Genomic DNA, 13,773 nt, shown 5'->3' on the forward strand with positions numbered 1-13,773 from the left:
TGTGTGTGTGTGTGTGTGTGTGTGTGTGTGTGTGCTAGTCCTGGGGCTTGAACTAAGAGCCTAGGTGCTGTCCCTAAGCTTCTTTTTGCTCAAAGCTAGTGTTCTACCACTGAGCCACAGCCCCTCTTCTGGCTTTTTCTATGTAGTTTATTAGAGATAAGAGTCTCACGGACTTTCCTGAGCAGGCTGGCTTCAAAACCATGATCCTCAGATCTCAGCCTTCTGAGTAGCTAGGATTACAGGCATGAGCCACCAGTAGCCAGAGTAACTCAAACCTGATTTACGGAATCCTGCTGACATCCTAGCTGCCTGTGAAATAGGCTTTATTTGGCTCTTCGGAGGCTGGATCTTAAAGCTACCTTCTCTTGATCTCCCTCCACCGCCATCTCCTCCCTGCCCTACCTGCCAGGTAACACGGTGCCAGCAGTGTTTGCCATCCCAGCTGCCAACAGACCCGGCTTCACTGGCTACTTCATCCCAACGCCTCCCTCGTCCTACAGGAGCCAGGCCTGGATGTCCTACGCTGGAGAGAATGAGCTCCCCACCCAGTGGGCGGATTCGGTGAGACCCTTGCTCATTTACATGGTCACCTTTCCCAGGGGTTGGGGAATGGAATCAATAGCTGAAACAGAGTGACCACCCCCACTCACCAAGTGGCTACAGTCAGACTTTTGCAGGGAGACTGTGTGTGAAGACAGGGTGTCCTCTGACAAAGGAACTTGAGCCTCATCACCCAGTACAGACTCCACTCTTCCTAGCAAGGCAACCTTAATTGTGTGCATGTAAAATAATAAGAATAAGAATAACTACCATTGTTTGTTGAATATTTCTATGTGCCAGGTACCATGTTAGATGTTTCATTATCTGATTTCATGTTCATGACAAATCCTAGCAGGTAGGATTATGATTCTCATGATTAATTCATTTTGCCGGTGATAGAACTGAGGCCCAGTCATACAATGTAATTTGTCTAAGGCCACATGGCCAGTAAGGTGCCAGGATCAGAATTCAAACCCATACCTGCCTCATTCCTTGTTCATTGAATTAATTATTTTATCTGTCATAGTCTATAATATGTGCATGTGCATATGCATGTGCGTGCATGCGCATACACATTGGTACTGGAACTGTTTACTCATTGCAGTGTCTGCTAGATTTTATGCTCAAGGCAAGCATTCTACCACTTGAGCCAAAGCTCCACTTCTGGTTTTGGGTGTTTAATTGGAGATCAGAGTCTCTTGGATTTGATCTATATGATCTGGCTTCAAACCACAATCATCATATCTCAGCCTCTGGAGTTACTAGGATTGTAGGTGTGAGCCATTGACACTGGTATTCTATACAGTTGTAAAACAAAAGGCAGCAAATGAAGCTTTAGAAAGCCCAAGATGGAAGTTTTATTACCTTTAGGTCCTGTGACTTCCTGTCTACCTTCCAGTCATAGACTGGCCCGGCCTGGTCTTTGGTGTCTCTCTTCATTACTGGAAGGGGTGACTAGCCTGTCTGCTCCTACCTAGCTTGTCACCCAAACTCAAACCTGCCTTTGTGTGAGGAAATACAGAAAATGGGTGCTGGTGGCTTGACTGCTCCCTTAATGACAGCACCCATGAGGGATGACAAAGGTGGCTGTGCCCCAGGTTAGGCCTGGGGGACTCCTGGTTATTCGGTCATGTGGGGTGATATTCTTAGGATGTGGATGAAATCCTAGAGTTAGGAAACACTTAGACTCTGGTCAAGGTCATTCCTTTCTGTGTTTCAACCTCTGGGGTCTATACTCAGCACCCTACAGCCTCAACTCAGCATCACGTCTGTTTTCCTTGGAGTGATGTCATTTATTTTTAAGTTTCTTCTTTGTCAGTATTGGGGTTTGAACTCAGGGCTTTATGCTCCCAGCTTTTTTTTTCAAGGTTGTCACTCTACCAGTCAAGACACATCTCCACTTCTGGCTTTTTGCTCGTTAATTGGAGATAAGAATCTTTCATATTTGTCTGCCCAGGCTGGCTTCATACTCCCCATCCTCAAATCTTAACCTCCCAAGTAGCTAGGAATCATGACCTGAGCCACTGCCCAGCAGACAACTCTATCTACATGACAGCATGGAATAATTCTACAAAGCTTACTCCTTTCATTTCTGAAATATTTGAAATTATATGCCATTTGCATAAAAACATTTCTGAAGTGAATGTTCCTTCTTTAAAAGAAGGCACCACATAATTTAATTTGTCTTATATGAGTGATTCAGCATCATCATAATGAATACCTCACTGTACTAAAATGGCGCTTGGAGGAAGAGCCCTAATGGTCTTCAGGGCCCTTAGGTTGACTATATCCACACTAATATAATTGTTGGACTCATTACCGTGGCTCAGCATGGCTTTCCTTTGCCTGACCCTGCTCCTCTCGGGCACTTCCTATCGCCAGCAGTGTCCCCACTTCCAGTAATACACATATCCTTAAACATGCTTTTCCTAATATGCTGTGCTATTATCTTCAAATGCAGCATGTCTGAGCTCACTGGAGTTGTGTGTAAAGTTAGAGTTAATAAGCTCTAAGAGAGGAATTAGAGTGATTGCCTGCCGTTAAGGCTGTGTGAATTACTGTGCGACTTTATGGCTTATGTTTTTCTTTCTTTCCTTTTTTCTTTCTTTTCTCTCTCTCTCTCTTTATTCTTTTGTTTTCTTTCTCTCCCCTTTTTGTTTCTTTGTATTATTGGCTTTTCTAAATAGCTGGTGTCTTTGGACATGGTTTGATCATTTGACTCCATGAAAATCTTCAAGTCTAAAACTAGGGTGTATACATTTCAGAAAGGAGAGGATGTTAGATGCACTAAGGAGGCAACAAGCCCTTGACTTTGACAGCTCACCCACCATGTGCAGTGTTACACCTTGTGCTCTGTGGGAGTCAGTGGAAGTATTTTCCAAATCCTGACCCTCGTCTTCAGACACTCATCAATGCTAACTCAGCTGGGCTGGTGGCTACAGCCAGAGGCCTTGGGGTTCATATCACCTAAGACACAAAGGAGAAGGAGCCCAGCAAATGAAAACCTAACTTTTCTGGCAAGATAACTGGACATCCTGGAATCCTCTCCATCGTTGAGAAGATAATGAGTTTCCTGCTGATGGTTTTTAATGATGAGGAAGATTGGTGTGGTCTAACTAGATTCTTCTTGGTTCCCAGTTACCCTGAAGCTAAGCCAGAGATGTTTACCCAGGCTTTGAGCAAGCTAGGCAAGATGCATGATTGACAGCATGTGAGAAACAATGCAGGTATCTCAGAGAGACAAGTTGTCAGCATTAGTCCAGGGATAATCTACAACTTCCATAATGATATGAGAAAGACAAGGCTCCGTCCTTCATATGGATGTCTGACCTTTCTGATACTAAAAGCTACCATAAATATGATTGCATGGACCTGGGATTAACAACAGATTTCATCTTTGGGGTTAGATGGAGAATGATTGAGTGTTAGATTTCCAGACTCAACTGAAGATCGCAGCAATCAATTGGTGATGTCTGCCATGGGTACTGGCTGAGGAAGAAGTGGTAATTTTCAATAAATTTTGAATGGCCTGGTGGTGCTACCCTATATCTACTATAAAAGAAAAGCAGGTTATCATCCACTCTTCCTTGCTTATGAACATTACCCTGAAGGCACCCCATAGGGGTCAGCCATCCCTTATCTGTTCTAGCCATTAGCACCAAAAGTTGATGCTTCCAAGAGAAAGAGAGATCTCAAGAGTTGGAAATTGACTTTTAAGTCCAGTTTGTGCAGCTAGCTGAATCTGAAATGCAAGGTGGGGGATGTGGCAGCATTCTTCTCAAAGGTTTGATACCTGCTGTTCCAAACTGTGCTCCTCAGAAGCCTGGGCTTTGAGAGACACCCTGACATGTTCGGGGCAGAATCCTAAGCACTCATGCACAACAGTAAGCAAGTAAGACATCCTCCTTCACTAAGGCAAGGGGGGTGGTGGGGGCTGACCGTCACACTATAGAAACTACATGGAAGCACTTCATAAGGACCCTTAGGCTAATGTCAGGCTGGAAAAAGCCCATGGAAATAAGGACATTTCAGCTGAGTTCTGAAAGTGTGTCCTGGGTCCTGGCCTTGATTTTTCATCTACTCCATTTACTCTGTGTTCGTAGCTCTTGTGACCTAAGGACTTAGACAGTTCAGCTCTGATTTACTTGTCCTTTCATAGCCAGAAGACCCAACATTAGCAGCTGTTCCCAAACTCAAACTTTAGGACATCTATCTAGTCCCTTTCTCTCTTGCTTGAGTCCTTATAAGCTCCTATTTGGACCACAGTGGTAGCCTTAGAACTCACCCTCCTCCATACTTCCCGTTGATCTATCCCCACCACCCAGAACATCCATGCTAAGACAGACTCCTCCTCTGCCTGACACCCAGCAGTGGTTGTCAGCTCAGGGGTTAGCCTTGTTCTCCGAAATCAGCCTCCTTCTGGGAGAACATCAGAACATCTGGCAGGGATAGGAGGAGCTGATTCTCTACCATATATTCTCCCATCCAAAAATTACTAAATCACACAGCCCTATTGCTGGTCCAAATGTTTTTGTGTTTCCACCCAAAAGCTGATTCATTTGTTGAATCCTGTTATGTATGCCAAGGTACTGGTACTAGGAAGTAAGACTGTTAGGAGGTGATTGGTTCTAAGAGTGAGGCCCTCATAAATGGGATTAATTAATCAATCAATTAATTAATTAATTAATCAATTACCGCCTTACTGTTTTTGTCATGTGCGTAGTCAACTGTGTTCTGGGACTTGAGCTTCTTCCTAAACCCAGACTCTTCTCTTTTCTCCCAACATCCTCTTCAGGTACCCCTCCCTGGATACATTGAGGCTTACCCCCGGTCTCGTTATCAGCAGAGCTCACCTTCCAGGCTCCCTCGCCAATACAGCCATCCTTCCAACCTGCACCCTAGCCTGGAGCAGGTCCCTGTGCCCTCCACAGCTGCCTCTCAGCAGAGCCTAGCAGAGAATGACCCCCCCGACACTCCACTGACCAACATCTCTACTGCAGCCCTCGTGAAGGCCATCCGGGAGGAGGTGGCCAAGCTGGCCAAGAAGCAGACAGACATGTTTGAGTTCCAGGTCTAATGCCTGAGCCCTGGGAGACCTTGCCTTCCACACTCTGTGGAAATAGGCTTTGGGTTTCTCACACCCGATGTGTGGGGTCTTGAAAGAGACAACAAGTGAGTCTTCCTCTCCCTGTTTCTAAAAGGATGACCAGCAGGACTTCTGGGAAACAAGAAGAAACTCATGAACAACTGCATCTTTTGGCTAACACAACTGCTTATGGGTTAAGAAGTCCCTGCTTGGGACCATATGTTTGATATTTTGTTGTGAGTGTTGGAACTGGGAGTGGTTTTCCCTAAGGAGACTTAGCTCTGAGAGGTACTAGCTAACGTACAGATTCTTGTCCAATATCACATTTTAATGAATCACCAGATGGGGGAGAATATAGCTTTATCTTTGCTGACCTCTGCATGTCAATATTTTCTGTGTTAAAGGCAATGCAGGAGTATAAATTGAGCACCAGATTGTCCTCTCTCTCATTCAGCCATGCCCATGAATGCTAAAATCATCTCTAGTCTCTAAGGGAGACACTGACTCTGGCCAAGAAACTTGAATCCCTTTGCTTTTAACGGCTCATATTCAAAGTCAAATGAATTGGATGAAAATCAGACCCAATGGTTATGCCTATAAATAGTCTTGACTCTTTTCCTCCCATTAATTGAAGGCTAAGAAAGAGAGAAGATGAACAGGAATGGTAAATTTGTGTTGACAGACTTTTTAAAAGGTGGTGTAATTTTGGAAATAAGAGTATCTTACAAGTTAGAACTCAACTGAAACAGAATCAAGGTTAAGAGCTTTTAGGATCCTACAAACGAAAATTTGTTATTTGTAAAGGTTTTTCTTTGTCTGCATTGAAGATGGCCTAAATCGGAGCTGATCCCTTTGGAGGGGATAATAGATATATTGACTATCACAAGACAACCTGTCTCTTCAACCATGGTGACCAGCATGTGCTGCCCAGGGATACAAAAGGAAAGTGTTTGATTCCTGTTTTAAAAAGGAAAACAAAGACAAAAACAGGAATGGAGGACCCATAGGCCTCCCTGGCTGCAGCCTCTGTTTCTAGAAGCTTCTGAATGTAGAAAATCTGTTGATTTGAATTTAAATGTAAATAACTTTTTAAGCAATGCTTATATGGAGTTTGTCAGTTGATGGACTCAGGAGGACTTGTGCTGAAATGGCAGGTCTACTACCTGGTGGCTGAGAGGTCCCATGTTACCCTCCCTGGCATGGGTATCCTCCTGCAGAATGTGGGGGTACCAGGCACTGACTGCCTATTGATGCAATGAAACCGTCACTGACTTTGCGTAGCAAAGGGTGGGGGGCACCTATAGTTCCTTCCCCAACTATGGGAGCTAAGTATGGTGTGAGGGGCTTCTTTGGTGTCTGTTGAAGAACAGGGTCCTGTCCTGCCTTCACCCATGCCCCATCTAGCTTCAGCTCTACCCATTCTCTTCTGAGCCCATCTGTCTACTGTCCTCATGAGTTTCTTTGGTCTTTACTGAAAGAGAAGATGAAGGTGAAAATTTACAAGTTGAGAGGAGAGTGGGAACTGATTAGTATGGGAGACTCAAACTGTCAAAGCACAGACTTTTCCCAAGAAGCTCTTTTTAATTCCCAATGGCAAATTGTCCTTTCTGGAATGTTCAGCAACGATGTGTCATGGAATCTCCAAACACATCTCTTGTTTGGATGATAACTAGGTAGTGTCTTTTAGTATGCTGGTTGATCTTTCATAGTGTTAGTTTTTTGTTACTTTCAAAAGAAATCAACTATAAATAAAATGTATTTTTGTAATTTCCATGTGTATATATGGTATATTTCTACCAGTGGCCAGTTGTCGTAGTCCAAAACCTAAATCAGCTTGCAGAGCACTGTGGCTGGTGCAAGATTTTATCAACAGATGAACACAATGCCTAAGTCTGTCCAAATAGGTATTCCATGCCCTTGAATGAACAAAGAGCCAAAGAAACTCAGCCTTCTCATGCAAATGGTGTGAGTGTGACAAAGTCAGTTACATTTTCCTGCTTTATCAGTAATCTCAATACTTCATTAATGCAATGCTATCAACCCAGTACTTTGTCTACTTGGTAAATGCCTCAAGGTGCTGCATGTGAAAATGAAGTTTCAAGACTTAGAGCCATTGAAATAGATGTTCAGGTTTCAAAAGATGGTGTCTAAGCTTTGGATGTGCAAGTGGTTTCCAGCCCATGAGTCCATAGTTGGCAGTGGTGAATCTCCAGATGGCGAAGAGGTTGGAGCCTCTGTGAATCACTGTAGTCACTGCAGACTCCAGAAATTTAGTTCACTGAGAAATTGAAAATATAACAGGTTAAATCATAGACTGTGAGTTTAAGAAAAGGTCTGTGAGAGGAAAGCCTTCTGTGGAGAAGAAATTAATCCTATGTTTTCCCACTAACGGGAAGACAGGCGCCATTGTTCAGTTGTTCTGGGACTAAAATGTAGTCCTTCCTTCAAGAGTCTCTTAACCTCGTGGAGGTGATGGATACCTGAACAAGTGACTTGGAGAAACACAGATGGTTAAAAAACAAAACAAAACACTTCATGGAAGTGAAGAGAGGATTCCATAAGGGCCACCAGAGGGGCAGCAATGAATTCCATTTCAACCGTAGATGCCATAATGGATGTCAGTGACCTTGGAAGAAGACACAGAAGCCCAGAGAAGTGGAGGTGACCAGGTCTGAGCTCAAGCCTTCTAATTCATGATCCATTTCATCATGCTGCCCGTATACTTTCTGATCCATTTCTTTAAATGTGCCCGGAAGTTTAAATAATAAACAAGGGTCAAATGAGAGACTCCATACTGTTCTTGCCAAGAAAAAGATGATTAGAGTGTGTACCCAAATTCAGATACAGTGTACAGAGGGTGATGCTTTTGTGGCCTAATAAACACCTTTTTCAGCACTGGTTGCCATAAGAGTTTTCTTCATTCTTGGAAAAGAAATGCATTTTGGCTTTTTCCAGAAAGCACCACGGTGGAGATGGTGACCTTCGTTGCTATTTAGGGCTATAGGAGTGAGTTTCTCTCTCAGCAACATGAGTCCAGACGGGCAGACAGAAATGCTCGGATGGCTTGTCCTTGTGAGGTAGCAGGTGCCAGGCCCTGCATCAGAGAAGGCAAGCCAGCACTGCAGGAACGTGAAGGTCTATTGTGTGGCCTGGTTCCTGTGATCTGAGGCCTAGTCCATAACAAGGTGGTGATTATTACCCATGGAACAAGAAGTTGCCTCTTAAACAATGGATTTTGTAAGAATGAATTCTCTAGTCCTAGGAGAAGTAATATTGTGCATTTGTTATTTTAAGAGCCCACAAAAGGGCCTGTAATATCTTGAGTGATCTTCATAGGAAAAAAGAACCAGGTGCCATACCTATAATTCTAGCCACTTGGGAGGTTGACATCTGAGGACTATGGTTTGAAGTCAACCTGGGCGGGAAAATCTATGAGACTCATCTCCAATTAACCACCAAAAAGCTGATAGTGGAGGTGTGGTTCAAGTGACAGGGCCAGCCTTAAGGAGGAAAGCTAAGGGATGGTGCCTAGGCCTTGAGTTCAAGTTCCAGTACTGGCACTCGCTAAAATAAAAAAAAAGAAGAAGAAGAAGAAAGGGAAGAGAAAGAAAGGAAAGGAAAAGACAAAAAGAAAAATGTTAGGTCTGTGATTTTAAGAAGAAAAGCTTCTGAGAGAGTATATGAGATTAAAAAGGTAAGGAATTAAATTTTAAGTACTAACAAAAAATGCTTTTCTACTAGGCCAAAATAGATCAAAAATTAAATTAAATATTGATTATATATAAATGAGCTTGGAGCTCAAAGTTGAATGAATACATAACAAGTATTATTTTTAAGGTTTGCAAAGATGATTTGAATGAACTCTAAATTCCTACCACACTTCAGAAATCAATTTGAACTCTCCTTACAAAATATAGCCCAAGATTCTTATAGAATGATTATAATTTAGCTTGGAGTAATGACTGGCTAGGGTGCAAGTGTTAAAAGTTAAATTTTACCAGTTAGTCCACTCTTAAAGGTATTAAGTCATAATTCTTCACACGGACTAGAAACCCACTCACACTTGCTCCAGTGTATGCCTTGACTGGATGAACACTGGGACATTTCATAGATATAATGGATATCTGCCCAAAGGTCAAAGGATGTAGGCAGTCTCCCTCATGCATGCACTCTTGCTCTCTTATGTTCTCTTCCTCTCTTTGTGGACTTTCATCGCTGCTTCTGTGTATCTGTTCAGTCTGCTTGTTTCCCTTGGCCAGCTAGCTTACTCACTAGTGCACATATTGCTGAAAACCCACTCCATGACCACTCCACACAACCCTTCCCTCTCAGCACTTACCACTTTCTAACTAACATTTCTGTGTCCCCTTAGGCAATCACTGGGGGTTTCTGATTGGCCCAGTTCATCTACTACTGGATGAACCCATCCAATCAGTGGTAAGCAGGGAGGCAGGGTCTTGTCCTATAAGCATCACATTGTGGGTTGACCCTTTCCTTGGGAGCTTTTGTTAGGGACTAGTACCCAGAAGAAAGAAGATGATTGGGCAGGAACTTCAAAGGAAGCCTGCTGCAGACTGGAAAGAACAGTCTCTATGGATACTGCCGCAAAGAGGAAAGGGCCTCACTTGTCTATTAGGTGAGAATGCATGCACTTGAACCCTTGGTAGACTGCCCTAGTCACTTCCCACCCCCACACCAGTTCCTGAATACTGCTGCTGGGCCTAAGAAAGCCTCTGACCAAGGCCCCGTTAGCACAGTGTCTTGTTCAACAGACAATAAATACTTGTAAATTGAATTGCATGATCTTAGCTCAGGTGCTATTAATGTGGCTCACAACCACACACTTGCATGGATGAGAAATTCAATGAGCCTCTCAAAAGAGTCTTTTGAAACAAATTGGCTTCAAGTGAAACTGGTATGATAGTGGCTCTGACCTTCCAGGTACAAGAAGTTGCTGCTCTGAGAACAGAAAGGTCTCTTTGATTTCAGAGGTGAACTGTTGCAGAATCCTAGCCTGTGGATATGCGCCACAGTTGAAACATTGGGTATTCTGAAAAAGGAATACAGAAAATACAATTGTGCCAGAAATAAATTCTCTCAGAAGATATTGAGTACTGTGATTCTTTGGGTCTCAAAAATAAGAATGTTTGGAGAAAGCCGGAGGTCAAACTTGTATTTGATCGAGAGCCATTACATAATGAAATGTAGAAACGGATTCTTCCCATTCTGTGACCTTGGTCAGAATTATGTGAATGGTGACTTTTACGTAAATTAACTGTGACCTCACCTTCCTCCCCCTTGTCTCTTTTTATATCTAAACTCGCCTCTTCCCCCACCCAAAGATAGAGTGGAGAAAAACAAATTGTACCAAACATAATCAGAAGGGTGTGGATGGATTGGAAATTTTGAAAACGTGTATATATTCTAGACTTCAAATGACTCCCTTAAACTGCTGTCAAATGGATGTAACAGCACCTGTATTTCCTACCTCCCAGAGTGGTTGTGAGGAGCATGTAGCATCATGGGTCTGAAAAGTATATTTGAAGGGATTCTCACTAAACTATTAGATTGTAATCTGTTTTTTAATCCAAAAAAATATTTCAGCTCCTCCTACCAGTGAATTGATTTGTCACACGTTCCAAGACATAACTTCTTGTCAAGGAAAAATGACATAAAATAAAGAAATTCCTAAGTTTGGAATTGCCCACAAAAGCCAGCCCCGCATGGAGTTGCTGTTATTGTCATTGTCTATAATTTCAGGATGTGTAAGTACTTACTTATGTGCTTTGATTCTGGGTAAAAACAAACAAATGAAAAGAGAAAAGAAAAGAAAAACCAACCCAGACCAGTAATTCTTTCAAGCCACATTAGACAACTTGGGCAAAGTACTGAACAGAAGCTCTGAATGTAGCTGTTGTTATTTTAATGCTTTGCTTTCTAATTAACTTTGTACGTCCTTTGCCTCTGCCAGGAACAGAGTGTTCATATGCTGATAGGATTTTTTATTGTAAAATAAAATGACAAAGGCTTTCATACCCCAAAACCTGCTTGCTTCTCTTTCTCCCTCCTCCAGATGGTAATATGGAATCTCTTTCACAATCCAGACATGAAATCCTGCCTGCTGGGAGTTGCTGGAGAATAGGGCAAATTCCGGGTATGGCAGAGTCTCGGGGTTGGAAGTGAGGTAGAGCAGAGCTCAGGTCCCTCTGGGCAGAGAGAGGGAGGGGCCAGCTGTCTGTCAGGAACTCCAGAGCTGGGAGGAGCTCAGGTCTGGGTGGAGCTGAGGAGCAAAGGTGGGCATCATGCTTACAGGATGCATCTGTCATCCCAATCACATATAAAGCATAAATAGGAGGTCCAGAGCTCAGGTCCACTAGAAGAAAATGCAGGACTCTATTTGAAAAATAATGCAAAAAGAGCTGGAAGTGTGGTTCAAGGGTTAGACTGCCTGCCTAGCAAGTTCAATGCCCAGAGTTCAAAACCCCAGTTCTACAAAAACAAAACAAAACCAAAAAATACCTATGACAGGCCTGGTAGATCTAGTGTGGTCTACCAAAGTGAGCCTGTGCAATCCAGTGCGGGTATGAGTTCCGAGGCCCTTAGAAAAATCTTACTTGTAGCTGTTCACAGAAGCAGTTGGGGCCCCAGCAAAGAAGCATATTGTCTGCTCAGGTGTCCCTACAGCTTAAAGAAGTCTCATTGAGGTCAAGGCCTCCCTAGGGGAATACAAATTCCTCAGGCCACCTACTCAATCCATCCAATTAGACCTGCCAATTACAAGACCTGCCTTATGTTCAGCCCCATCTAGTAAGCAGGACTCCCAGGAATGGGAGGCAGACATATGGAGAAGATGCATGTACACTCAGCGCCTCCCTTCCGCCAGGAACATGCACCCGGTGGATGTAGCTTTATCCCACTGATGGACAATCTTTCCTGTAAGTGAAATTTCCCAGGAAGCCTGATCCAATCTTCCATATAGCCTTCTTGTCTTGGATGTACCAATAGTTCCTAAGTACTTCCTATGGTCAAAGACTGTGCTAAGTGATAGGGATTCAACAGTGCATAGGACACCACCTGTGCCCCTCACAGAGTTCATGGTCAAGGTCAAAGAGGTTTAGTCTTTGAAATCCAACATACTAAGGGCCCACCACTCATTCAGAAACCAAAGTCCACTTCTTTCTGGAAACATTTGGGTTCAGGAAAGGATACATGTCGCTGCTCCCTATTCCCACTGATGCTATATGGTTTTCTCTCCCAATTATCTTTAACGAATTACTAAGATGTCCACAGTATCCCCAAGTGGGAAGAGAGCAAATTGCCAACTGCTGAGAATCAATAAGCGTTACAAACCCAAATTTCCGAGCTGTCACCACCCAATGAAATCAGGAGCCCAAAGCGTAAGGGAAGGAATAAGCAATTAGGAGGCTATTCTACACAAGCCAAATGGAAACTTTAGGAACCATAGACTTCATGGATGAAAACACAGTACACCAAACACCCTCATTATGCAATGTGCCAATCAGAATATGTGAGATTATTAATATATGGGGTTTGGTTTTTATTCATCCTCTGAAATATAGTGCTCTGTGGAGCAAATCCAAATAGACAAACCAGGTCTCAAGTTTTGCAGCAATCCCAATCTTTGCTGCATTCGTCTGCCTAGCTTAGTGGAAATCCTGTTTGTCTTTCCTTGGCAAATCTACATATGGAACAAAGTACATTGTCTTACTGGTAATTCTCCTTCCAAGGTATCAGCAGACATTTGTACTTACCGTTTTTCCTCTTTCTCTTTGAATTTCTTTCCCCATTTTCCCTAAGGAAAACATTTTAAGAAGTGCTCATGGCATTTCTTTTCAAAATAGTAGACATAACCTGGGAAGAATGGGTGTGTCTGGCTGGTTTTGAAAGGATAAAGTCCCAGAGTGCAGTTGGAGTTGGAAGGGGATTTAGTGAGATCTCAACCAATTTGCACCCCGAAGCCATTTCAGGATCAACTTCTTGACCTATATACATGAGTTGCCTAAGTGGTCTAAGAATTAGAGACAGAGCTGGGCGCTGGTGGCTCACGCCTGTAATCCTAGCTACTCAGGAAGCTGAGATCTGAGGATCGCGGTTCAAAGCCAGCCAGGGCAGGAGAGACAGTGAGACTCCTATCTCCAATAAACCACCAGAAAACCGGAAGTGGTGCTGTAGCTCAAGTGGTAGAGCGCTCGCCTTGAGCTGAAGAGCTGAGGGACAGCGCTCAGGCCCAGAATTCAAGCCCCACGACTGACAAAAAAAAAAAAAAAAAAGAATTAGAGACAGGTACTCAAAGCAATAGGGGCTGGGAAGGTGGCTCAGTGGTAGAGCACTTGCCTTGCATGCATGAGGCCCTGGGTTCGATTCCTCAGCACCACATAAACAAAAAGAAAAAAGCTGGAAGTGGTGCTGTGGCTCAAGTGGTAGAGCGCTAGCCTTGAGTTGAAGAGCTGAGGGACAGTGCCCAGGCCAAGAGTTCAGGAACCATGACCGGACTCAAAAAAAAAAAAGGGCATGGAATAGAGAAGACAAGAGAAGATAGTGGAAAGATGGGTAAGTTTTGAAGATAATTTACTATTTAGGGGAAAATGGATTGTATGGGGGTTTACAATTACTGAACTTCTTTATAC

The 13,773-nt window shown here is 43.3% G+C and overlaps 1 protein-coding gene across 1 annotated transcript in view; it reads left to right on the forward strand.

The window, feature by feature from the left end:
* The window catches only part of Kiaa1549l (KIAA1549-like ortholog), a 240,521-nt gene extending 235,405 nt beyond the window's left edge, over positions 1-5,116 (forward strand). The window contains exons 20-21 of the mRNA XM_013019589.1: positions 410-561; positions 4,835-5,116. Of these exons, the coding sequence (XP_012875043.1) occupies positions 410-561; positions 4,835-5,116 (434 nt within the window). The remainder of the gene's footprint in view (positions 1-409; positions 562-4,834) is intronic.
* The last annotated feature ends 8,657 nt before the right edge of the window (positions 5,117-13,773 follow it).

This window comes from Dipodomys ordii, unplaced genomic scaffold, assembly GCF_000151885.1.
Source record: "Dipodomys ordii isolate 6190 unplaced genomic scaffold, Dord_2.0 Scaffold46, whole genome shotgun sequence".
NCBI lineage: Eukaryota > Metazoa > Chordata > Mammalia > Rodentia > Heteromyidae > Dipodomys > Dipodomys ordii.